This window comes from Filicampus tigris, chromosome 12, assembly GCF_054856515.1.
Source record: "Filicampus tigris isolate MCC_2025a chromosome 12, RoL_Ftig_1.0, whole genome shotgun sequence".
In the NCBI taxonomy this organism is placed as follows: domain Eukaryota; kingdom Metazoa; phylum Chordata; class Actinopteri; order Syngnathiformes; family Syngnathidae; genus Filicampus; species Filicampus tigris.
In genome coordinates, this window is record NC_141228.1 from 10,190,046 (window position 1) to 10,215,945 (window position 25,900).

The 25,900-nt window shown below is 40.7% G+C and overlaps 4 protein-coding genes across 7 annotated transcripts; 1 reads left to right on the forward strand and 3 right to left on the reverse strand.

Annotated features, from left to right (window-relative positions):
* Positions 1 to 404: 404 nt before the first annotated feature.
* On the reverse strand, positions 405 to 4,284 carry LOC147138311 (sulfotransferase 1 family member D1-like). Its single transcript, XM_086046888.1, has 7 exons — positions 3,584 to 4,284; positions 3,234 to 3,362; positions 2,952 to 3,049; positions 2,746 to 2,872; positions 2,363 to 2,457; positions 1,135 to 1,315; positions 405 to 596 (listed from the first exon to the last, which is right to left on the reverse strand). The coding sequence occupies exons 1-7, from the start codon at positions 3,732 to 3,734 to the stop codon at positions 451 to 453; spliced, it is 927 nt and encodes a 308-aa protein (XP_085903014.1). The 5' UTR covers positions 3,735 to 4,284; the 3' UTR covers positions 405 to 450.
* Positions 4,285 to 4,945: 661 nt separating this feature from the next.
* tmem44 (transmembrane protein 44) lies at positions 4,946 to 11,471 on the reverse strand. 2 transcript variants are annotated; one of them, XM_086046885.1, is made up of 10 exons: positions 11,237 to 11,471; positions 9,301 to 9,427; positions 9,141 to 9,231; positions 8,861 to 9,021; positions 7,965 to 8,051; positions 7,711 to 7,881; positions 7,494 to 7,619; positions 7,305 to 7,370; positions 7,032 to 7,169; positions 4,946 to 5,529 (listed from the first exon to the last, which is right to left on the reverse strand). In XM_086046885.1, the coding sequence occupies exons 1-10, from the start codon at positions 11,425 to 11,427 to the stop codon at positions 5,347 to 5,349; spliced, it is 1,341 nt and encodes a 446-aa protein (XP_085903011.1). In that variant the 5' UTR covers positions 11,428 to 11,471; the 3' UTR covers positions 4,946 to 5,346. The 2 variants fall into 2 exon arrangements, with proteins under 2 accessions (XP_085903011.1, XP_085903010.1); XM_086046884.1 differs by lacking the exon at positions 7,032 to 7,169 and having other exon boundaries at positions 5,230 to 5,529; positions 11,237 to 11,470.
* On the forward strand, positions 8,812 to 20,553 carry fam43a (family with sequence similarity 43 member A). 2 transcript variants are annotated; one of them, XM_086046887.1, is made up of 2 exons: positions 8,812 to 8,980; positions 18,727 to 20,553. In XM_086046887.1, exon 2 carries the CDS (start codon positions 18,756 to 18,758, stop codon positions 19,782 to 19,784), a length of 1,029 nt encoding a protein of 342 aa, XP_085903013.1. In that variant the 5' UTR covers positions 8,812 to 8,980; positions 18,727 to 18,755; the 3' UTR covers positions 19,785 to 20,553. The 2 variants fall into 2 exon arrangements, with proteins under 2 accessions (XP_085903013.1, XP_085903012.1); XM_086046886.1 differs by lacking the exon at positions 8,812 to 8,980 and adding an exon at positions 18,546 to 18,615.
* lsg1 (large 60S subunit nuclear export GTPase 1) lies at positions 11,605 to 18,033 on the reverse strand. 2 transcript variants are annotated; one of them, XM_086046883.1, is made up of 15 exons: positions 17,840 to 18,033; positions 17,620 to 17,764; positions 16,756 to 16,882; positions 16,531 to 16,651; positions 16,365 to 16,451; positions 16,165 to 16,251; positions 16,021 to 16,081; positions 15,741 to 15,917; positions 14,367 to 14,708; positions 14,102 to 14,203; positions 13,875 to 14,018; positions 13,651 to 13,774; positions 13,351 to 13,430; positions 13,036 to 13,206; positions 11,605 to 12,951 (listed from the first exon to the last, which is right to left on the reverse strand). In XM_086046883.1, the coding sequence occupies exons 2-15, from the start codon at positions 17,713 to 17,715 to the stop codon at positions 12,772 to 12,774; spliced, it is 1,899 nt and encodes a 632-aa protein (XP_085903009.1). In that variant the 5' UTR covers positions 17,716 to 17,764; positions 17,840 to 18,033; the 3' UTR covers positions 11,605 to 12,771. The 2 variants fall into 2 exon arrangements, with proteins under 2 accessions (XP_085903009.1, XP_085903008.1); XM_086046882.1 differs by lacking the exon at positions 17,840 to 18,033 and having other exon boundaries at positions 17,620 to 17,827.
* Positions 20,554 to 25,900: the final 5,347 nt, after the last annotated feature.

Here is a 25,900-nt window from a genome sequence, read left to right on the forward strand (position 1 = left end):
TGTGCTTGGGCACTGCTGGTATCATGACGTAAGGTTCTGATGCAGGCAGATGATGGAGAGGACTGTGGAATTCTGGTCAACTATTCTGCCTCTTATCTACACGTAATTCATAACAAAGCACCGTATCGGTTGAATGTCTGTTTAATCGTAGTGCATGTTGGTTTGTCTTTTTTTTTTTTTTTTTTTTTGCCTTCGATACCTTATGATGCAGATAGATTCTAACTGCTCTTTGCTGTACTAAATTACATCTCTCTGTCTTTTGAATGATTTTTTTAATACCTGGAAGCAGCTTCTTCCAGAAACCTGTGCAACACATTCCGGTGTAGCATTTAAGCTAGCTGCCACAAACCCAAGTAACAAATGGTCTCATATCTTTGATATTCAGAGATTTTATTGCACTGGGAAGTTATACTTTGGCTATGACAAGCAAGAGCAGAGAAATAACTCAAGCTAAGTAGAAGCCATTGTAACACTGCAAACCAATTTGAGCTGTGTTTTGAATGGAATGTTGACTTGCTTCATTTTGTTCTTGTAGTCCTCCTCAAACGCTGCTAACTGGTCAGAGGTAAAATGATTTTTCCAATCACCAACTTCTCCTGTTGAAAATAAAACAGTTTGTTAAATTATGCTTACAAATATGAAGTAAAAAAAAAATGAAGTCAAAATGTTAAAACTGTGGCGTGAGGAACTATGGCCGAAATGGCCCGTAATAGGCAAGTTTGCCGCCTCCTGCTTAAAGTGAAAGTCAACCCAAACATATTATTTTCAAGAATATGTTCTTTGCAAGACCACTAGTTGGAACGGGGTATTCTGATAAATATTGCGTTTGTGGAATAAGAGTTAATCCACCCATTATTAGCCATCACAGGGGCCGGCCATTTTGTCACTTCTGTCGACTGAAAATGACATCACAACTGCTCAGGGCTCAGGTAAGGACCAATCACAGCTCACCTGTTTTCCGAAGCTGAAAAGGGCTAAAAAGGGGTGGATTAACTCTTATTCCACAAACGCAATATTAATCAGAATGCCATGTTTCAACTAGTGGGCCGGCTGGGAACATATTGTTGAAAAACATATGTTTGCGTTGAATTCCCTTCAAGACAGCTTCTAGAAAATACAAAAAAGTTGAATGACCCTTTCTCATGAAGCTGGAGATGGAAGTATTAAAAATCTCTTTGGAAATGAAGGTGTAGTTTGTCATTGGATTCTCCTTCATGTTCTTGAAGGTGGTCAGGTCCACAATGCGGTTGATGACGTCATCAGAGAGGGACAAGTCCAGGTACCTCATGATTCGCTTCACTTCACGCCAAGGATTCTGGGTGGGTGGACAGAGTGAAAAGATTTTGCCCCAAGGTTATCATAGTTAACGAAAACTAATGCAATAACTAAAACTAAAATTGAAAAAAAGGTTTTCATGACCAAAATAAAATAAGGGTGCTTTTACCTAAATGAAAACTGACTGAAACTACATGTTATATTTATATAACTAAGCTTAATTTTAGTCGTTTATATTAAAGTATTTCTTTCTTTATTACTGTCCGGCCAAACATGAGACGGAAATTCGTTTGGCAATTGTAGTTTATTTTAGTACACGATGACTTTTTCCAAATATCAAACTCAATAAATACTCTAAACATGTTTAAAATAAACTAAAACCAAGACTAAAACCAATAAAAACTCAACTAAAATGAAGCGTTTTCAGAAAAATAAATAAAAACAAACCCACTCTAAAAGCTAATTAAAAGTGAATTTAAATAACAAATGTAACATTGAAATGAAAATTAATTCTAATGAAAAATCCAAAAGTATTTTAAACCCATTTTGCACACATAATTACGCTCTTGTTTATGTCAAGACTTGTAAGACTCTTTGGCATCTCCTTCCAGCCAGAAACCAGAGAGTCCAGAAAGGGACAATTACTGACTCGTCAAGTCCTACTTGATCTGAGTGATCAACAGAGGCCAGTCCATGCCCCCAGAACAGGGGTGGCCATGTCCGGTCCTCAAGAGCCACAATCCAGCCTGTTTTAGCTTCATCCCTAAGGCAACGCACCTGTTTCAAATCAGCAGACTCATTATCAGGCTTTTGCAAATCTTGCTGATGAGCTGATCATTTGAAACAGGTGTGTTGCCGTACTGGCCACTCCTGTCAGAGTGGGCCAACATCCTCTCTACGAAGAGCCTGCATGGGTAAGAACAAGAACGCAAAGTCACAGTAACAATGGATTCTTTCCTTGCCATAATGCCCTACTGTAACACGGTCATGTGGAAATACTCTATGGTAAGTAACTTTAGCACGATCCTATTTATTAACAAAATGAATATTGATGATGAAGGCATTGGGAGAGGTAATAAATCCCTACCTCTTTCATGTCTTCAAAAAAGAGGTAGAGGATGTTCCTCTTTTCTCGCTCCTCCCAGTAAGCTTTCACATGATCGTACCAGGAACCGTATGTCACTGCAAAGATGACATTCAGCAAGTCACCATAATCGTCGAACAGTTGAGATGGGAAAATGAAGCTTCATGATGCTTCATGAACCAGTTGTTGTATTTTTGACTCCTCTAGATGGCACTCTGTGTTCAACACGGAGCTGAAAGCACAGCGACTTGCCATTGATGAAACCCCTTTCTTTAAGCCAACAGTGCCATCTAGAGAAGTCAAAAATACAACATTTGGTCCAAGAAGCATCTTGAACATTGATTTTCCCACCACTATTGACTAGTCCTAATAATATTCGTATTTACATTCTCCATGCATGAACTTTTGGATGTAGCCCTTCCATGGTCCAGGCTCAGGGCTGGTCAAATTCATTCGATCGAAGTGGAAGTTGCTCACCAGGGTGTCCTTAGCATTGCGTGCAATGTAGATTATCTTTAAGAAACATCACATTAATAAATGAAGGGTTGTTTTGTGTTGTCATCCATGCAGGTGCATGGCCCCATCAACTTACTTTGCACTTGTTTTCCCAAAACCCAGATGGAAGCAGCTGAAATGGAAGATGTGTCTTAATGATTCTGGGGGGATCCAATTTCTTCAGGATATCAATACCTGACGATTTACAGAAAAAAAAAAACATCTTTGTGTCAAGGTGAACTATATTATCAATTCCTTTTACAGCCACCAGTCAACATAAGAACGTTCCTGGAAGTTCAGGCGTCCAATCTTACTGCACACCTTAACCATGTGTTGCAAGCACTTTTTGTTTAAAGAGATCTCAGTGATATCTACACACCTGATTCGCCGCCTAGTTGATTGGTCATCTCAAGGAAAGGAACTCGGTCTGATATCGGTGCTCGTCTGCATCTTTCCACATCGCCGTTATGAAGAAGCAGGTCAACTATTTCCTGGGTCCAAGTCGTCCCTTTTGAGTCAAATGTACGAGAACACATAAGTCAAAGTGAAACTAAATGGAGAACATGCAAACCAGGATGGTCCAAGATAAGACCTGAACCAAGAACACTTGATCGTGAGGCAAACTAGCCACGTACTTTAAGTACCATGCTACTCTGAAAGTACTGTAAATACAGCAATAAACTCAAATGATTACGAGCACCACACCAAAAAGCATGAAAGTTATATAACCTGATTTAGGATAGGTTGCAATGAGGAGGTCCGATGGATGAGGACAGAAAGTAAGAACGCCGTCAATTTTTTGGGCCATGTAATCGGACAATGGAATCCCTTTCTTCGTGACCACGAGGGCACGACGGATGACCATCTGGTTTTCTGACATAACTGAGGTTAAAACGTAACAATTAAAAAAAGTTGATTTAGCCCTTTCAATATGGTAGTTCTGCTTCAGTCCTTTCTCCTCAACTATGCTTCAATTCCCTTTTTTCGTTCCTTTAATACCTGAACATTTGCCTTGTAGATCCTGCTGATTTTGAATAAAATAAAACAACTGCTGAGCTGGGTCAACAGTACCACACCCAAAACCTAAATTAACATAAGTTCAAAAGGCGTTTCTTGACTTTGCAAAGTGGTTGCATTCCATAACCCACCAAACCAAAACCCAACAATAACCTTAATTCATTGACTGCTAGCTGCTCTCAGAACAGGGAACTCCATGCTGGCAGCCATTTTAGAGCATTTTGACTTATCTTTCAATTCCTACAGAACATTGTGTTCTTGAACTACACCGAGACTTCCAGAAAAAAGACTAAACTATTTTCTTTTACCAGAAAGTTGAAATGACACCTTAAACATTTGAACAGTAGTGGAAGGTTGATCCAAATATCGAGAAAGCCGATACCACGTCAGTATCAATATTGAATCGATAATTATGCTATGAGATGGATACGAGTAGGTTCAGTTTTCGCATGCATACAGAAAGCTATGGAGCAGGTCACTGGACTCCCTCACAAAAAACTGTAACCAAAACATTTCTTCTGCACAGAGTGGCTTGTTTCTGAACTAAGGGCTTTCGAGATGTTTTACATTTTCTCCGTTTTGTTTTCCAGAAATAGAAAAGAAGTCTACTGAATGAGAGAATTTTTTTATTTTTGCATTGGATTACCTTCATATGTACTGTACTTAAAGAATTGTTTTCCAAGTGTTTTATATTTTATTGTAGAATCATAATATAATATTGAACAAGCTATTTAAAGGTAAGTCAATGCAAACATTTTTTGTTCAAGAATATGTTCTATGCAAGCCCACTAGTTGAATCAGGGCATTCTGATAAATATTGCGTTTGTGGAATAAGTGTTAATCCACTCGTTTTTAGCCATGTCTGGGGGCGGCCATTTTGTCTTCTGTCGACTGAAAATGACATCACAACTGCTTACAACGACCAACCACGGCTCAGATTCAGAAAACAGGTCAGCCGTGATTGGTCATATATTCCGTAATATTCCACAATGCAATGCAATATTAATCAGAATTCCATGTTTAGACTTGTGGCGGCGCATAGAATATATTATTGGAAATACATTTTTGGGGTTGACAAAAATATAAATGAGTAAAAGAAAGGAGTTTCTTAGTCGGAAAAGAGTGCATTTTGCTGCTTAACTTATATTCCACAAATGCAAAATTAATCATAATTCCGTCTTTCAACTAGTGGGCCTGCTGGGAACACATTCTTGAAAAAAAATATGTTTGGGTTGACTTCCGCTTTAAGTAAAACTAATAGAAAATAAGTGCAATGAAGGGAGACTTCATGTGCTGTGGAACAGTGGTTGGGAATCATTGGCCTAGAGTGACATGCAAAATACATGGATTTAACCCATTAAAAAATGTATTCAAGAGTTTGTTTTTTCATGCATTTCTTTTTTAATTGAATCACAAATGTATATACAAAATATGCGATATAATCCAATGAGTTGCAAGGGAATGATATTTCTTTGTCATTTGGACTGGCTGACTGCCTCGTTACGGGCCACACCGTTCTGAGGGAGCATACATGAGGCATACGTGCGTATGTTAAACGGTTTGGGGTTGCTTGGCCAGTCTTGCGAGGGCAACGGCTCTCCATTCGGTGGTTTTGCATTTGGTTCACTCCGCTGTGCATTTCCCTCTTCAAAATCCCACTAGAAAACAAGGAGAGGTCCAGATATAATCATGGAGAATCAGCAATCAGTAAGTATGTTATGAATGGACCATTTTTCATTTCATTAATTGCATAGACTGTCAAATAAATCTGTAGCCACACCAAACTCTTGTAATTGTAAGAAGATTAGCTAACAGCCAATCAGAGTGAGCAAATGTCACGACTGGCGATGCCGATTCAACATACGTAGACGCTTACAGACGAGTTACGACACTACGACAGTGGTCACAACACCAATCAGACGGCGCATTCAGACGCCACGACGCGTCAGGACCGCCGACGTCGGTTTGGTCTATCTAGGCGTTTACATTGCAAAGCAGGTACACAACATTACACTATCTAAGGACATCTAATACAAGAGCTTGGATTGACACTGTAATAAGTAGGCATTAATTAAACTATGTTTATTACCATTCATGTAGCTTGCAATGTACAACTGTACTATTTCATACTATAACCAGAATCATAAACATTATTATTTAGCCCTCTTTAACTAGAGAAGCTTTTACCAAAACTACACATTTTTAATCCCTCACACTGTGTGAAGAACCTTGGCGTCATTTTTGACTCTGAGCTCAGTTTTATTCCTCATATTAAAAATGTAACCAAGATTGGTTTTTATCACCTTAAGAATATCGCCAGAGTCCGCCCGTTTCTCTCTCAGGCTAACACGGAAGTGCTGATGCATGCCTTTATTTCCTGTCGTTTAGATTACTGTAATGCCCTGCTCTCTGGCCTCCCGAAAAAGAGCATTTCACCACTGCAACTACTGCAGAATTCAGCCGCTCGGGTGCTGACGAGAACCAGAGGGCGGGAGCACATTACGCCAGTTTTGAAATTGCTGCATTGGCTCCCTGTGTGTTTCAGGATCGATTTTAAAGTACTTTTATTAGTTTATAAATGTGTTAATGGTCTTGGGCCATCTTATTTATCTGATTTGCTTTTATCATACCAGCCCTCGCGGATCCTGAGGTCCTCTGGCGCGGGCCTTTTATTTATTCCAAGGGTGAGGACCAAAATGCATGGCGAGGCTGCATTCAGCTGTTTTGGTCCTCACCTTTGGAATAGCCTGCCAGAGGATGTCAGGTCTGCAGAGACTGTTGATATTTTTAAGAGGAAGCTCAAGACACACCTTTTTAGTTTGGCTTTCAACAACTTTTAAATAATTTATCTTTTCTTTTGATTGAAGATAATTCTATGTTTTGCTTTGAATGTTTTAAAGCACTTTGAGTTGCATTTTTATGTATGAAAAGTGCTATATAAATAAAATGTGATTGATTGATTGATTAACTGCATCAGTCAAAACAGCATTAATGTCTGTTGGGTGTAAACTTTAAGAGTATTCAGGCACCATCTAGTGGCTTTTCCTGGGTGGTACTCACAATAGCTTGAGAATAGAACTGTGCTTGTAGACACTATGCGAAATGTCATATTAGTGATTATCCCAAGTACCAGTAATATTACCTAATCAGTCCTACCCACCTCTGGATATGAATTGACAATTGAAGAGTCACATGATGCATCACAACCATCAACTCCTATCAACTCCATTGGGCCTGTCCTGCTCAGAACCTTGTTGTCCGCTACCTTCCCACACACAGTCGCCTCTCTGGGGTACATCTGTCATTTTAGTATGGTATGTAGTACATCTACTTGACACACTGAAAGAGCAGCGTTTATTTAGGAGTGGATATGAGGTTGTGTTATTTTTATACGCCGGACACAGTGTTTGGAGTGTGCAACAACATTGCTTACTTGCTTAGTGGTGTCTATACTGACGTCCATATAGGGGCCCATCTCGGTCAAATTGAAATTTTTGCCCTTTGAAGAAAGAGGTTCCGGTAACATAATGGTCTTACATAAAAGCAACATTTACATTAAACGGAGACAGTTTTGATTTGGATCATGTTCAAAAGGAATGCAGGTGAAGGAAAAATGACCTACCTGTTTTCCATGATGCTTCCTACCAACTTTGTCCTTGGAGGAGTCACCCAGGAGGCTCTCCATTTCTAGAGAAAAGCTCATCAGATGCTGCCTGGTTCCCATGTGACACCAATGGAGGATTATAGTCTTGACACACATGTCAAAGTAAAAAACTACATCTGAATTTTGAGCTTGGACAAACAGTCCAATTATTATTATTTTTGGATTAACAGGATACAAGAAGGTCCAGCGAGGCACCACAGACTGCACACAGCAGCCAAGGCATGACCCTGAGGAGGAAGCTGACCCGAGTGTCGTAGTGAAGCACGGCAGCAGCATAAAGGGCAGCAGCCAGCATGCACAGCACTCCAGAGAAAATGTGCGATCTTGACAATGTCTTCCCTCTGTGCTGCATGTGGGGGACAAAAAAGACCTTGAGTTGAAAGCTTGTTGCTGATTGGCGACAAGGACTTGTTTAATACGATCACTTACGACTCTGTAAAGTGTGGGGAACTTGGAGGTAGAGGTGATGGCAAAAGACACCAGGCCAAGGGTGTAACCCAAGATTTCAGTGTTGTCCTAGTACAATATCAGACACAGTTAATCCTTTAAACTGAAATGCTGCTGATGTTGCTAAATTCTAAATCTAAATATGATATGCATCTAAAATCTAGGAAAAATGTGTCCAGAGAATGTTGTCACACAGGTTTATGAAAATATTTTAAGACTTCAGCTCAGTGAGCATCTAAAGAATTATGTGTCACACAAATCTCTAATCATACTTCACCATTAAAATGAAAGGAAATGCCATGAATATGTTCCGCCACAAAGATGCTAATCGTTAGCCTGTGTGGATGAGGAGTTGCCATTGTATGTTAACATTCAGGGAGCATAGGCTTGGTTGCTTTAAATACACACCGTTTTGCTTAAATACACACTCTGATGCTTAAATACACACCGTGTTATCTCTTTCTTTAGTTTGACAAGAACCTTCAGCTGAGAACGGTAGCTTGAAGTGACTTTTTTGAAGAATATTGACTAATTACTGTATATCTGCAAAACTGCTACTTGTTATGAAGTGACCTTAGTGCTTGCTGGTCAAATAATGAAGTGACTTTAGTGCTTACAAGTCAAATAAAAACACTTGGCCGCTCAACAGCTTGTATCTTGAAAAACTTCCAAGTCGTCTCATGTGCCTCTCAAGGCACCACATATACATGCAACTATGCCCCTAGAGGCTGGGACAAGTATACAGGATGACAGCAGAACAACCTGATTGGAGGATTCACAAATGCTTTAAAGGTGATGCCAAGACATCACTATTTCATCATTCCACTTCTGTCTCTGTCTCACTTGAAATCTTGTTGTAGTAGTTGTCACAATCTTACTTGTAGGGCAACATAAAGCAGCCTCCTTCTTTGGAGGGCCCCATCTGCTGCTGGACTGTGGATGACGCCTGACTTCAGGAAACCTCCTGTGAGTGCCGCCAGCAGACAAACTGCAAGAAGGTGAGATCTCCTGCGCCTCTTCATCATTCTTCGCCTTCTTTCTGAAGCATAAAAGCCATTGTTTTGTAATTTAATAAGTCTCCTGAATATTTTGACAATTACAATATAGCTATTGTCCATCATAAAATTAAACTGGAAATTGTATTTATTTTTAACTTGCCTGCTTGCCAGTTCCTGCAAAAACACAGTGGAATACAGCAGGAGATAAGATTCACCATATCCAGAGTAGCAGAGATAAGTCCCATTAAAACCTGCAGAGAAGTTAGACTTACTATCTAAAATGAGCCTTTGTGTTTAAATACCCTGATTTTTGCATTTACTTGAATGTGGAGCTGTCTGGACAAAACGGCTCCAGTGAATCCACACACGTTACCAAGGAAACAGTAGAGAGAAGTCACAGTATGTCCAAGATTTCCTCCATGATGTTTGCACCTCTGACCCATGAGACTAGAAAGATGAAGGCAGGGGAAAATGAATATGTTTGAAGTGACACTCAAATTAGAAATGTAAGACACGCAATACAGTACATATTAGGTGGATACAGGCAGACCATGCAATAAGAGGATTGTTTGCTTTCGTGGGACAACCTGTACTCAACTAGTTCACACTGTAACATGAGGCAATGGCATAACATCATTCATACACAAAGTCACAATTAAAAATCATTTGTACCTCTCAGCCACACCCACTAGGCTGTTTGAAGCGAAACAAGCTTCAGTCTAGGACAAAGAGAACAGGAAAAGCAGAAGTATATACAGTATACCAACAATGACCAGTGTGTGGCTTGCTGGGTTGGTCATCCCATTGTACGCCATATTTTACAAAGGAGGAGAAAGACATGGTGATTTTTTTCCCCTCTCACCATTTAAAGCTTGGTTAAGACGTACACATGTTGGTAAGCCACCTGACTTTTTTAAAGAAGAAATTGTCTGAATTCAGATAATCAAGATGCGAAGCAGGAAGGCCTCCACAACATCTGCACAATCACCTGGAAGACTCTAATGCGGTGTTTTTGCTTGTAGCTAAAGCCAAGAAACTATTCACTATTTCTAAAGACATGCTCCTTCCAGCGACTACAGTGCTGGCTGAGGATATGCTGGACAAAAACACAGCGAAGAATTTAAAGACTGGGAACAGACGAACAAGTTATGGGAAGTAATTATTTTTGTCAACCAAAAATGCTTTGCGCTGGTTAGGGGATACTAGACTGAAAAATATTGTGTAATAGATTTCAGCACATCACTTAAAAGACTGAGAACCACTGGCATAGCTACAGGGACAGCTCCCGGATTTTTTCCCTCCTGTGGATAAAGGGGGGCTTGACCGATAAATAGTGGGGCTGGGAAAATAATTTGATTATATTTCAGAATATTCAATAAAATGCTGGAGGGGCTAAACTGGGGCTACACTATACACTGTCTTCCGCTATCGAGCTTGGCGACATTACCTCGACCAATAAGATAAGCGGACTCGGTATCGTCGTACTCGTGGATGAATATGCTGTTACCTCATTGGTCATAGAGCAGAGAGGTCCTAGGACCATTACCGTAAAATGTCATATAAAGACAACTGTTGTTCATTAATTCCATCGACATTTTACGGACTATTTTTGACTCTCACAATATTACGGGACAAAGTGTGTCCCTTTACAACTAAATACGGGACGCACACTCATATTTCTAAATACGGGACGATTCCGTTTTTCAAGGGACGGTTGGCAACCCTAGTACAGACACAGATTCAATATTTACTTTATTAATATTTCAATACCGTAATCTTCACAGTAACCTTAGTAGCTGCAAACACGCATGGAATCTAAATAGCGGGACATTTGTATGTTGCCACTGCTTACCTATATCCTCCACATAAGAAATAACATCATTATATTAAATGTTAAATACGTTATTTTTGGTGAACATCCGTTTCCCAAATATGTTTTACGTACGTGTGTGCACGTTGTTGTCTCTTTTTGAGGTTCAGGGTATTTACTGTACAATACTTACATATCTGACACACATAATATGGTGGAGGCACTGACGTTTCACAGCAATGGGGCAACCCGCTCAATGAGGCGTGTATGTCAATTTGACCACACCTGTTTAATTATCATGGTCCTTAATAGGCATCAAGCAAGTATTGTTGCGTATTTTAGTAAATTATAACACTTTTAAACAAACGGATCAACGACATTATAGACTATAGCTATATTTAAAATAAAAAGGTACAGTATAAAGCATTTGAGTTAAAGGCACTTACTGAAGACATGAGATGAGTAGCAGCAAGGAAGATAAGCAAACTAGCCGAATGGAAAAGCAACTTTGTCCTGGCACACCACTAGTAAAACAAGAGGTGAAAGAACTAATGCAAAACGCGAGGAAACCCGAGGAAAACGACTTGTGGTCTGCTTTGGTCCAGTCATTCTCCTGGCTCGGTGTGGCCATGTCCATACCTGGTGGAACCTTGGACGTTTGAAATTGACCAATAAAATAGCGCCAATATTTGAGGGTGGGACTTCGGTTTGACAATACGTCATTTTGTGTGTGCGTGTGTTTGTGTGTGGGAGGGGGGCAGGTTAAAGAAACACTAAAACATATGGTTGATATATGAGAAATTGTTTGACAATATGCTTTATAGATTTATTTTCACCATACATTACTTACAAGGAGACTAAGATAGGTAAGTGTGTCATCTGCCCTGTGAACCGCTGGCAACAATTCCTGCATGTGTCCCATCTCTTGCTCTAGGTTAGCTTGGATATCCTCTAGTTGACCCATTGCCCCATTGAGGAGGACAAATCAAATGCAACAGTTTTAGTTGATAACCACAAAACAGCCTTTGGATTTTTGCATGCATTCAGATACCTAATGTGGTATTTTGCTTTAATTTTACAAGCTAAAATAAATTCATAAATTTGGTCATATTTAAGGGGGTCGACTGGTAGCACGTCTGCCTCACAGTTTAGAGGTCGTGCGTTCGATCTCGGCCTCCCTGTGTGGAGCTTGCATGTTATCCCTGTGCCTGCGTGGGTTTCCTCCCACATTCCAAAAACATGCATGGTAAGTTGATTGAACACTCTAAATTGCCCCTAGGTGTGATTGTGAGTGCGGATGTTTGTTTGTCTCTGTGTGCCCAGCGATTGGCTGGCAACCAATTCAGGGTGTCCCCTGCCTACTGCTTAAAGACTGCTGGGATAGGCTCCTGCACTGCCATCAGTGAATTAGACCTACAATATACAAAACCTTTCTACTCGAGGGGGTCAAAAGTCCTGCACAACAAATCCAATTCAATTTTTGTCCATTGCATATTTAAGTATTGCCTAAAGCATTTTAAATGCAACATGCAAGTGTGCTATAATGTGACTTCTAGACATGTAAAATATGTAAGACATGACACATATATTCTCATAATTTTATCCCAAACACTGATTTGGTACATAAATCATATCTGTTCTGTACAATAGACATGGGGTGATGTACGTGTTGAATGCAGATTTGTGCCTACTGTAAATTATTGTGAAAGTATAAAAATACAGACTTTATGATTATTAGCCATGATCTTAGTGCTCTGATTCATAACTGACGATCCAGTTGATGGAATGCAATCCATATGTTGACCTACAAGCATAGCAGTCCATTTTAGATGACAGTTAACATCAAAGCATCCTCCGGATAAAGAGGCTGTTAGACCGACAGACTGTGTTTACCAGAAGTCATTAATAGCACAGTTTTGAGTGTTTTTCCATTCTGTTCGCATTAATCTCTGTTTGAGATTAGAGCTTCACTTCTGAATGATCAGGCATCGAGATGCTTGTTTAGCCGACGCACTTTCTCCTTCTTGTTCCTGTTGCCGTGTTTCTTCCAAGGTTTTCCCACCATGGTCTCTGTTCCAGCTTTTGCAGGAGCCACGATTCCGCTGCCTGGTTTGTAGCCCATAAAACCCTGGACTCCTTTAGAGAGCGCTCGTACATTCTCCTAAAATAGACACACAGATCCCATCCAAAATCATGTACTGTCTTTAAACCATCTTAAGAAAATGGTTTTAATGATGTCGTTTACCGCATGAAAAAAGTTCTTGTCCACCGTATTTTCAATTCTCTTGATTTTTCCTTTGCTACTGGTCGAAGAGAGGTCACAGTTGTCCAGATTGCTTCTTTGGAATTTGCTGTGCTGTGGCTGGAAGTCCTCAGCCTCTATGTGAGGAGGAGGATGGCAGTACAGAAGTTTCCCCTGTAAAAGAGGAAACACTATATGCTTATCACATTGATTACCACGATGGTTTAATGGTTCTGAAGAGGAACTTAAATTCTGGCCAAAGTGCCATTATCATAAATATGCCACATTTGTACTTGTACTCATTTGTATTTGACTCACATTGACGTAATCCTTCAAGATGTAGCGAGCCGATCTGGGCTGATCGGGCTGGCCGTGTGATGTCATAAAGCCTCTCATGTCTGAAAGCAGCAAAAAATAAGGTTCTTGCAAACATTCTACCAAACAAATGGTTGGTCGTACTATAGAAAACTGTAAACACATGATTAACAAACATTAAGGCCATCTGCTGTGCCTTTGTTGGTATGGGGAAGAAATATATTCCCGGTGTGTGTTTGTCAAGTATCTAAGTAGGAGGGTAGGGCTAATGGGAATTAAAGTACAAGTATGTTGTAGTCTTACATCCATAAGCCATAAGTAGCTCCTCCGAGGTGGGGTGTCTGTCAGGGTCTTCATCCTCTCGTGGCCTGATGATGTTGATACCATACGTGCCCTCCAGTACATGCCGAGGGATCGTTTGGCAGACTTAAAATACTTGTTAAGTTCATAACACTGCTTTAAGAAGGAGGTGATGTGAGATTTGTTGGGAGTAAGTTTCTCAAGTTCCGTGGCAGTGTAAAGGATATTAGAGAAACTGCTGGTACATGGTCTCTCATCTGGTCAATGGGCAGGATTCCACAGCAGATCATGTCAGCTTTGGTGGAGACAAAGGAGGGCATAACCAGACCAGGGCAGTCACAGAGACACAGCCCAGGCTCCACAAACAAAGTCTGTGAAACATGAAGCGACACTCACATTAATCCAAAATGAGTCATCAGCACATAGTGATAAATGAAGCGGTTGACGCTTGTACCTGAAAGTGCTTCGTATGCCCAGGAGTTGCAGAGACGGATACTTTTTTGTTTCTTAGAATGGTGTTGATAGTTGAACTCTTCCCCACGTTAGGATAGCCAACCTGTCGAATGCATAGTGGGTAAAAATGGTTCATTTCAGCTAGAGATGCACTCTTACGTCTACGACATTTAGCCCACTGTGACCCCCGTGGTTTGTTGTGATTCCTGATACACTGCACTAAAATGCAAGGACGCAACAAATACGTTGAAAAAAACGGAACCCACCAGTCCGACTGTAAGTTGTCCCTCTTTACATCTGGGCCCATTGTGAACCATCTTGAACACCTCCAGCAACTCGTCCTTGTGCAACAGGCGAGTGGAATTACGGAAAGGGATCTCATTTGATTTTCCAGCAATATTCTCCTCTTCCTCCCACTCATCTTCTGAGGCAGTAAACCACTCCTCCTCATCGATGGTGATCTTTTCCCGCACCTCCTCCCAGTTATCGCTCTCCTCTCCCTCCTCATCCTTGCCATCTGCTCCCTTCAACCTCAAGCCTTCATTGTCTGGCTGTTCGCAATCTTCTTGGTCGCTCTCTTCAGATTCTAGCTGCTCCACCTCCATGCCCTGTGGAACACACACAGGTGCCTCTCAGTAAAATTGAATGCAATAGAAAAGTTATTTCATTTCATTACTCAAATTACAAATGGCTCTTTTTTAAGTTAGGTGCAAGTTAAAATTAAAAAACAGGTTTTCCATGATATTTTGATTTTTTTTAGATGGATCTTAAATGGACTACGCTATATCTCTACTGTATCTCTGAGGATACTAGCATGAAGATGAGCCTTTTCAAGCAAACAGATGAACAGTCCCCCTCATGACACCGCCACTTGTCCAATGTAAAATGCTGTTTGCCGCCCATTACTGTCCTTGTTTTATAGTTTTCCTCTTCTCTATTGAGTTAATTGTCACACTTCTATGTTGTCCTAACTTGAACATGGCAGATGCAGCTATTAATAAGGATCAAAACAGTCGTATTTAAGGACTTACAAAAAGTTTTAGGCAATTTTTAAAATCATTTGTTATTTCACTATTCATTACTGCGCCATTTTCATTAACTGACTTTTACTGAAAACCAGTCAGAGTAGATGATGAAAACAAATGTCATGGCCATACTTTGTCACTTCATCTGCATGCAATTTTGTACTCAGCTGTGGCTTGCGCTTTTGTCAGTCCAGCATTCCAGCATGGGTTACTTTCACCTTTATTCGCTGACTTTTTGGTTAGGTCATGCAGTCATTGTCTCGCATATGAAACAATTACAGCAGCACCATTATTTGGTCGTGATGTCACTCAGTCTAAGTTAATCGGTACTGTCACAACCTGATTCACAATGACTGTCACAGAAGAGGCAGATTTAAGCCACTTGTTAAAACTCATAGGAAAATGATTGTTTCATTATGATGGTTTAAATGATACCACCAAAATGTAACTCTATATCCGATCCAAGCATAAATAATTTTAATACAGGTTCCTCTCTTTACGACAAAGTTCCATTGCTGTGGTGATGGCATAAATTTGAAACCTTATCTGTCTGGACCATCATAAATAAGGACCTTGTATATGTTTAATCTACAGTTTGTTTCCATGAGTGTTCACCTTTTCTTCTGCGTCCAACCTGTCGCTTTCAGCAAGGGCGGACCAAAAAACTGCCCTCAGCCCTTCTTTCTCAAAGTGTCTGGCCCAGGCTCGCCTCTGCTCCCTGGTCAGCAGGTCTGCCTTATTCACCATCAGCATGTTCACCTTATTCTCTGACACCTCTTTTACATATAACTCCTGGCAACACACACCCACAACAATGGAATTAAGACCACACAATGGGGATGAAAAATATATATATATATAAAAAAAGAAAAAAGAAAAAAAAAAACATTTTTACCAGATCAGGACATCTGAACAAAGACGGATTTCTGGCATCCACGATCTGAACAACAACATCACTGCAGGAAACACAAAATGTCACTCAATTTTAAAAGACTGCATTCTGTTTGAGAGGTCTCATGCTTTTGTTTTTTTTTTTTACCTCCTCTCAATGACTCTCCAGAGCTGCCTCCAGAACTCCAGATTCCTCTCAAATGGAGTGAGACACAACTTCTGTTCCTCTTCCAGCCTTAGGAAGCAACAGCAGTTACATTCTTGATACATTGATAAATGACAGAAGTTTTAAAAGCATGTAACATGACATCATGTTTAAAAGCATGGACCATGCACAACATGACCCACTGAGCAAGCTGTCTTCTCCACTCTAGGAAGCTGTCCTTTTCTGCCAGCTGCAATGCATCGGGGCTGGTGCTTTCATCCCAGTGGGGTCTGGGGAAAAATTAAATAAAAATTAAATTAAATAAAATGGTAAATTTTAATTTTTGTGGTGTTTTGGGGTTAAAGTTACCGTCGAGGTATTCTAAGAAAATGCTTGTTGTCTTCATGAAGGTTCTTCAGCCTCTTTTTCTCTTCGGCTGTCAATAAACCTGCTCTAGCTTCTGCTGGTACAAACTTGATGTTGAGTTTCTCTGATAAGACAAGAAAAATACAACAAACTAGAAAATGTTCTCTGAAAAATATTTGAGTTTGATTTTTTTCATTCATTACAAGAGAATATAATAGGGTTACTCACCAGCTACAAACTCTGTTCCTGCTAGTTCCGCAGTAGCCAAAAAGTCATCCATGGAACTCTGCTCAGTCACTGATTGCAGGTTCAACCGTCCCCAGTCATAGCCATCATTCAGCTCACTGGTGTGCAGCTAGAAAGAAAAATAGTCTGGTAAGAATTCAATGACCTCCCTGGAAACAAAACATGTTCATGGGAACGAAGTGCTACTGTTGCGCACAACAGCCATAACATTAAACCATATAACCGTTGTTAAACCTGCCATTCCAAAGATAATACTGCTCAGTTTTGATTGACACCCAGTAATTCCGCAATGTTTGACGTTGTGTTGTAGTTTGCATTGTTTCAGGGCTACACATTATAATAATGCGCGCTGGCTATTATTATTATTATTATTATTTTGGTTACCTCATTTCGCTATAGCCTCAGAATAGTAGATATTAGATCATGTATAGATTCCCAGCGAAAGGAATATTCTATACAGCTGTCAGTATGATGAAGTACACTGCAAACAACAACATAAACAATAACGATACTGTATTAACTTACCCACCTTGCCTTATTATCGTGATCTATAATGCAGTTTTTCAATGTTCATAGTAGGAAATGCAATAGCAAACGTCCAAATGAGCCATCTGTACTCAACTGTATTGATCTTTCTTGACAAACCAAATCTACAACAAATGGGGCGACTGTAACATGAAGAAAGAAACTGACAACCTTCTGTCGACATACATTAAAAGTTATATGTGGAACGATGTATTCATTCCCGCCGTGTTAACAACTTAAATGTCATCAGACACAACCAATGGAAGACAAAACTGACTTATGGCAAATTCTGATACAATGTGTGTAAATCAAATTTCGTACCCATGTGTCGCCCCTCTTGTTGCCACGGCCTGTCTGAAGTCTCTCTTTAATTAGAGCTCTGCCGAGTGATCCTCCTCCAGACTTCTTCTTACCCATAACACCTCTTAGAGAATCACTTCAACCCTCCAAAAATGTATTTATCCGGCTATAAAGATAGAGAAGTCACCACATACAGAGGTACATGTGCACTGTTGTCGGAAGAACCGGAAGTGGAACATACCAATTCGGTGAAGGTTTTGACAATTGACAACTTCATTGTTGTGTGTAACCGTATCCTGAGAAATAATTCATTCGTATACGTTAAAGCCACACATTTGAAATAAAACACAATCTGTATAATTTGTCTTGTAGCCGATCTAAGTTACGCAGTTCTTTGTGGAACGTTCCAAATGTGTCAACTTTCAAAGGTGTCCTGAAAGGAAACGCGACGATAGCAGTTTTTTGTTCCCCATGACTGATACTTAGACATAATAATGTAACATTGGCTACATTTCTTTTTTTTTTTTTTTTTTTAGTAAAATTAGTCAATTCAAGCAAAATATTGCATCCAGAAATTGGTCTGTCTATTTTGTTGGGTTACGCAGTTATAGAACGTCCCAAATACGTGTCCAAGTAAAGTGAATTGTTTTTGTATAATTTGTAAAATCGTTTATTTCAATACTAAAATGAGAACTAATTTCCATTTTATTTTAGAATTTATAATTCATATTTTAAGTATTTATTGAATACATTACAAATGCTCGAGATGCAGCTTTCGTAAAAACCGGGGGGTGGCGTCACAAGTACACAAACTATGAGGATTGCTCTGTTGCCTTATGAGAGCTGAATTTCACATTTCACATTTCACATGCTCAGTTGGTTCGGCCCCACCACCCCTACATTAACGAAATGGTTTGTCCCAGTATATAACCCTCAGCGCCTGGTCGGCTCCTCTTCACTTGTCTACTTGACATACAACATGCGACTATGGACCACTTTAGAGGCTGGACACATGAAGTACGGTGTCTCGTAGAGTAGCTCACACATGACTTAGGATTAGAAAGCACTAGACATTTACTAGACATTAGAAGTGCTTTTTAAAAAAGTTCACTTTTCCTTCTCTCTCAGTCGAGGTGCTCGCTGCGAACGGCTCTAAAATGCTGCCCTGGAAGAAGAATAAGTTCGACCTGATCGAGGAAGACAAACAGTCCAAGCCGAAGGGCTATGCGGTGAGTCTCAACTACTCGGCGCTCACCTCCTTCGCCAAGGCCTGCCCCGAGAGCGCGCTCAATCGCGTGGGCAACATGTTCAAGTCCAAGCGGAAAAAGGTCAAGATCACCAGCGACGACCCCACGTACACAGTGCTCTACCTGGGCAACGCCACCACCATCCAGTCCAAGGGGGACGGCTGCACCGACGTGGCGGTGAGCAAGATCTGGGCCAAGAGTGACATGGGCAAGAACGGCACCAAAATGCGGCTTACCATCAGCTCGCAGGGCATCCGCATGGTGCACGTGGACGACAAGGCGAGGAGACCGGGACACCTGTACCTGCTGCACCGGATAACCTACTGCGTTGCGGACCCGAGGCTTCCCAAGGTGTTCGCGTGGATTTACCGGCACGAGATGAAGCACAAGGCGGTGATGCTGCGCTGCCACGCCGTGCTCGTGTCCAAGCCGGAAAAGGCGAAAGCCATGGCGTTGCTGCTCTACCAGACCTCGGCCACGGCTCTGGCGGAGTTCAAGCGCCTGAAGCGGAGGGACGACACCCGGCACCAGCAACAGCAACTTATCGGGGAGCAAACAATCCCCTTGGCGCCCCTCAGGAAGCTGCTGAACGGCCAGTGCTGCTACAAACCGCCGGTGGAGCGCAGCCGGAGCGCGCCTAAGCTGGGCTCCATCACTGAGGACTTGCTCGGGGAGGAGGAGGAGGAGAGGGCCATGCACTTTGAATGCGAGGACATTCTGGACAATGAGGATTGTGTGGCCAATGGTAAACAGGAGCTCACTCAGATTATTAACGATTTGGGGGAGATGAGCATAGGCAACGACGTGCAGACACTGAAAGCTGACCTCAAAGTCACCAGACTACTATCGGGGGAGAGCACGGGGAGTGAATCGTCCATAGAGAGCAGCCATGAGCTCCACACACTCTCCAACGGTTTCGAGCAGATAAAAGTACAGTGAATAATATGACACTAAGCCACTGTTGTGTGTTGAGCCAACGTGTCTCCTCAAAGACGCAAATCACCTGTCGACAGCATGGACTTTATTTTATTTGTGCCTCTACAACAATGTGAGGAGGGGTTAGAAAAACATTCATATGATTTGGGAGATTAAATGATATCTAAGAGAATGTTCATGCCCCCCCGCCCCACCAAAACAATGGGGATGTGTGCAAATTCTGTCGCTCCAAAAAGAGCACATGCAGGACTAATTCCCATCTTTTATTTAAGAGGATTTGCCTGAAGACTTGTTTACTAAGTTTTCCCAGTGGTAAAAATAAAACATCTATTGACGACTCTGTTCCAGAAACATTCTGCTTAGTTTATTTGGTGGGGGGGAACTATATGGCCTGCAAGTGTGTTTGTTCCCACCTGCCATGCAACAACATACCCACACATGCTCATGATATATGATAAATAGTTGGTCATATTTTTTCAGGTTCTCCACCCCTGCCTTAGTGAATCCAGACCATATTTTTTAGATGACAACCCCTTCTATTTAATTTTGCACTGTTGTCGACTTAACTCAAGTGTCACATTGACTACAATGTATAATGTCTGTCTTTATCTTGTCTTAAACATAAATGTCATATCTTTGCTGTGCAAAAGAAAAAAAAACCTTATATATAAGATATAAGGTCAGATGTTTTAAACTATATGTATTTTTTCGAAATAACACAAAATGTGGTTTGCTCCGTGAACCTCATTAATAAAATGAAGAAGTGATCAAATGTGTCAATTCATGGGTTTTGTGCGAGAACATGTACTTTTGTGTCATGTTTGCATCCAGTGAAAAGCACGTGTTTCCACGTTGGCTGAGTTTTGGGTTGTTATCCAAAACCAAATTTGAAAAATGTATTACTTTGCAGATTTGAAAGAAATACCAGTACATTTCATTGGGCAGCAACTACACTTAAAAGGATTGAAGCCCATATCTGTATGGAAACACTATGGCTGACAGTCTGTTAATACATATTCAATTCGATTTCCCTTCAATAGATTCTTGGGTGTTTTCCCCAATGGGAGCAGGCTGCTGAGAAGCTATTTTGTCAAACCACTGAGGTCTTCATTCATTGTCACCAGCCTCGGGGCATGGACAAAGCAGTCACAGGCAGTTTGAACATCACATGGCTCTTAATAGGCCACAGCAGCACTGGGGTTAATAGGATGCTCTGATTTTTTTTATTTTTTATTATTGTGTTATGTGCACAAACCCATGCGTCACATGGTCATTATTGTCTGCTTTGCACAAAACAAAAACTGCCTCTCGAGCTGAACTTGCCCACAACTCAGAAATGACCCCCCCCCCAAAAAAAAAACACGTGACTAGGTTGTAAGCACACTCTTAAAAACACAACTTTTGTTTTTTTGGCTTAAAATATTTAATTTGGAAAAACTTTCATTTATGGCAATAATGTTAGTTAACGCAACAAAGCAAGTTTTTACTTACATCTTTAAGTTAGTGTTCCAAAAGGGACAACCGTTCTATAAACTGTTATTTTATTTGTAAATTGAACTGCCCAATTTAAAACATGATCAAAGTTTGTTGCCTTGAAATGTCGAGTTCACCCAACTTTTTTTGTTTTTTCTTGTGCAGCATTGTTGACAAGAAGTTATAAATATCCTGTGCACTCACAGGCGAGCAACACAAATGTGAGCGTCCCAGCTGCCCCTCATTTGTCTCAGTGATATAACAGCTCGGCCAAAACACACATCTCTATTGATGTATTGATACATGTGGTGCGGCTTGCGGTGCACCGATGAAGCAGTGCACAGACACCGCAGAAACAGCTGGCACCAGGGAGGCAATGAAGCCAAAAGAGGGAAAATATGCATGGCAACCTTTATCTTGGAAGGACAGCTGATACAATCCCATTGGCCTCGCTCAGGCTGATGTTGAAAACAATACACTCGCTCTTTAAGGCTTCTACGGCTTGAGGTAGAAATTGAAAGACAAAAAAAGGAATTTTATATTTCAGCCACTGTCTTAGTATACAAAGAACTCTACTGCCTTACAGGACCTCAAAGTGATTCATTCTCTCTGTTGTGCGTTTTCCTTTTTTAATCACTGACTGCAATAAGATTGAAATTGCTCAACAAACATTTTGTCTTTCCAGTGCAATGTGACTGACGCTATACTGCACCTGTATCTACGTAGGAGGGGCAACTTTGTCATGTGCCCCGCCAAATGTGATCTGTGGCCAAGGCCTCGCGCGCGCAAATAAACACTTGTCGGCTGCTCCTGTTGTTAACAGCAGCTTAATACAGTTCTAGGTGAATGCATTTTTCCTTGACCTACATTTTCACAGCAGCATCTGTTACACCTCCACAAAAATCGTTGGTTTCACACATGGGCACCCAGGCTTTGCTGAACTATACGCCGAGCGTGTATATTTAAAAACGTGTTTGCGATGACGAGTGCTTTCCAAACATTCAAAGGTGGCAATGCCTGCACTACCTCACTGATAAGGAGAATCCATTGATGCTTACTTGTTAAACAAACACCTCGATGTTTGCTCAACTCACTATTTGGCATGTTGGCATGAAAGAGGCTTCCCGTAGACGGTGCAAATCAATATGAATCACTGGCTGGATCGACTTGTGTTGTTTAATGTTATGGCTCGCAGTAGAGTCTCCAAAATAACACTCATGTGACAGGACTGGCCCTTCAAGTTAGAAGTTTGGAGTTTGGAACTCCGGCATGTGCTTAGTCTTATGTGCAATACATACTTGCAGCACATGATGTATTTTAGTAAGATTTGTTCCCAAGAGCAGTCAAAAGATGCATTTTTGCGGGGGCGGGGGGTGGGGGGGGTGGGGGGGGACCCACATGAGCAGTGGGAGAACAAATTCCAAACATAAAGGACAGAGCCCAGATTAAATCCCCCAACCTCAGTACTGTGACCTCTCCTAATTTCTGTATTTTTCCTATTTAGTCCCAGTGTTCTCCTCAATGTGGGCATAAGATTAATTATAGATCTTTTGCATACATTTTTGGGGTATTTATTTTCAGTAAATATAGTAAGTATTTAAACAAAAACAAAAATGCATATTTTTACCAAAAACATTAAAATATATTGTATTTTATTTTATTGAAATTTGAAGAGGAAGTCAACCCAAAAATGTCTTTACAATAATATGTTCTATACAGCCCGACTAATCTAAACATGGCCTTCTGATTAATATTGCGTTTGTGGAATATGAGTTGAGCAGCGAAATCCACCCGTTTTTAGCCATGTCAGGCGGCGGCCATTTTGTCATTTCTGTCGACTGAAAATGACATCACAACTACTCAGGGCTCAGGTAACGACCTGTTTGAGTCTGTGCATTAATTCTTGTATAACTGTCCATCTATATTAAGTTAATGATAATGAATATTTGAATTATTTTCTTTTCTGGTCTTGCCCCTCCTCCTCCTCAGGCCATCCTGCTGGTTAGAGATTTAAGACAGCTGGTTGGGCATCTTTTCTTGGTTGTGTGGAAGGAGTGAGGAGTGAGACAGTTTGTCAACCACTAAATAAGCCTGGATCACTAAAAGTTTAGATGATCAATGCCTAAGTTATTTGCTTTTTCTAGTTTGAAGTCAACCACTGAGATGTTTTCTCACTAGAAACCCTCTGGTGAAGGAGAAGATATCCCCGCGAGTGCTTACCACTTAGTGAGTCGCAAACATCCTCCTAGAGCTACTCTGACATTTTCTTTTGACTTTTTTTGGACGCAAGAATAGCCGTAACACGACCAATCATGGCTCAGCTTCAGAAAACAAGTCAGCCGTGATTGGTCGTTATGTGAGCCCTGAGCAATTGTGATGTCATTTTCAGTTGACAGAAGTGACAAAATGTCTGCCTCCAGAGATGGCTAAAAACTCTTATTCCACAAATGCAATATTTATCAGAATGCCTTGTTTTCAACTAGCGGGCTTGCATAGAACATATTCTTGAAAAAAATGTTTGGGTTGACTTTCCTCTTTAAGCAGTAAAATCCACCCATTTTTGTACATCTGAGGGGGCGGCCATTTTGCCACTTGCTGTCAACTGAAAATGATAACACAATTGCTCAGGTTCTCAGGTAACAACCAATCATGGCTCAGCTTCAGAAAACAGGTGAGCCGTGATTGGTCATATATTCCGTAATATTCCACAATGCAATGCAATATTAATCAGAATGCCATGTTTAGACTAGTGGCGGCGCATAGAATATATTATTGGAAATACATTTTTGGGGTTGACAAAAATATAAATGAGTGAAAGAAAGGAGTTTCTTAGTCGGAAAAGAGTCGATCCAATCTTTTGAGCCAAAGCCTAAAGGATTGCTACAAAATCTTCCTCTCTATAATTCATGAGGAATTTCACGTCTGGCTCTGATGACACTGGAGATGTTGCAGTGGCTGAGTCAGAGCTGTCAAGCAAGTGTACAAGAAGAGTGCCACAGACTGCTTGTAACGAGTTCATGCATACTTAAAGAACATAATTAGATGTTTCGGAGTGGCTGCTCTTGATGAACTCCTGGCAGGTGCTGAGCTTGATGCTGCCATTTGTGATGACGGAGTGTGTAATTAAAACACAGCCTTTAATTAAAAGCTTCTCTGCTGGAGGTGGTTTCAGTGAGTCACGAGATAGAATTAGAAGAGTAATTTAGAGTAATGACGGCAGACAGCTTGAAACAGTGAAATCCAAAGGACATACTCTTCTCCTTAATTTACCCTCTTCTGACAGGCATCCTCCTGGACTCGACTGTGTGTGTGTGTGTGCGCGCGCACGCGCACTTTTGTACCCATGTAAGAGTGCGTGTGTGTGTGTGTGTCATTTCATTCACGTTTTTAATGAATATATAGTGTGCTGCTGTCAATGAAGCCTCAATGAATTCCTGAGAAGTGACATCCACAGACCATAATGGTCCTTCCATACTCCTTAAAAAGTGTGGCTTGCCTACGCAGTCATTATTCTGTGCCTTAGCAATGAGTGGGTGTGTGATTTGATTACAGCATAAGCCATGCTATAAGAACAAAAGTAGTTGACCTCCTCACCATTTCACAGAATGGGAATTGCCTGTGGTAGAAATCTCCGTTCGAGTTCATCCTAAAAGTGTTTGTTAGGGTTGAGATCAGGGTTTTTGACACACTAAACTCATTTATGCATGCCTTAATGGACTGCTGGTACAGAAAAAGGGCCTTCCACAAACTGTTCCCACCAAGTCTAAAGTATACAATTGTGCTATCTTAAAATGTCGTCGGTTTTGACTCACTGCGGAAAATGTGTGCAGGTGCAAAGGGGCTTGCACTTCCTTTCCCAGTTAAGCATGCACTTCCCCACACATACACTCTGCCCTCCCCATTGTACAGTATGAGTGGTTGACATCTGAGAGGCTCTGAGCACGTCATGATTTGACAACAGGTTTGTTACACCAATAGCAAGCATATGGCAAATGCTGGGAATGTACTGTATAAGTGCTCTAGTGATAATGTCAACAGGCTTATCTTGAACAGTTACAATGTTTGCCACGTAGAACTGGAGAAACATTGCATAGCAGGAATAAAAAGTTGACACAAACGCGGGCATTAATCTCGGTTGTCAGTTACACTTGCAATATTCTGAGAATACATTTTTTAAAATCACATTAAAGAGTTCAACTTAACAACATTCTTAACTTCGTATTAATATTGGTATAAAACACAAGTGTCATACTCAGGACCGAGGGCCGTGATTCTTGCTAAAATACCAACATTGCAAATTGCCTTCATTTTTAAAAGCGGTGAGATATTGCAAATAGTTTTTGTTACCAATCCCCTCCCCCCATTTATTTTAAATGTAAAATTTGAACAAACAAAAAAATTGAAGCATCTGTTTGAAATCTGGCCTCTGATTTCAAAAGTAGTTATTCATCAAACTGCTGAACAGGATAAGCGGTGTTGAAAGTGGATGGATATGTAATATGAGGCCACATTTATACATTTATACGGTTTCACAGTCATAACGGCCCTTTGAATGAAATCATAACTATGATGTGGCCCGTGACAAAAAATAAATTTAACACCCCTGGATTACAAAATACTTCCATTTTCTCCCTGAATATTACAAT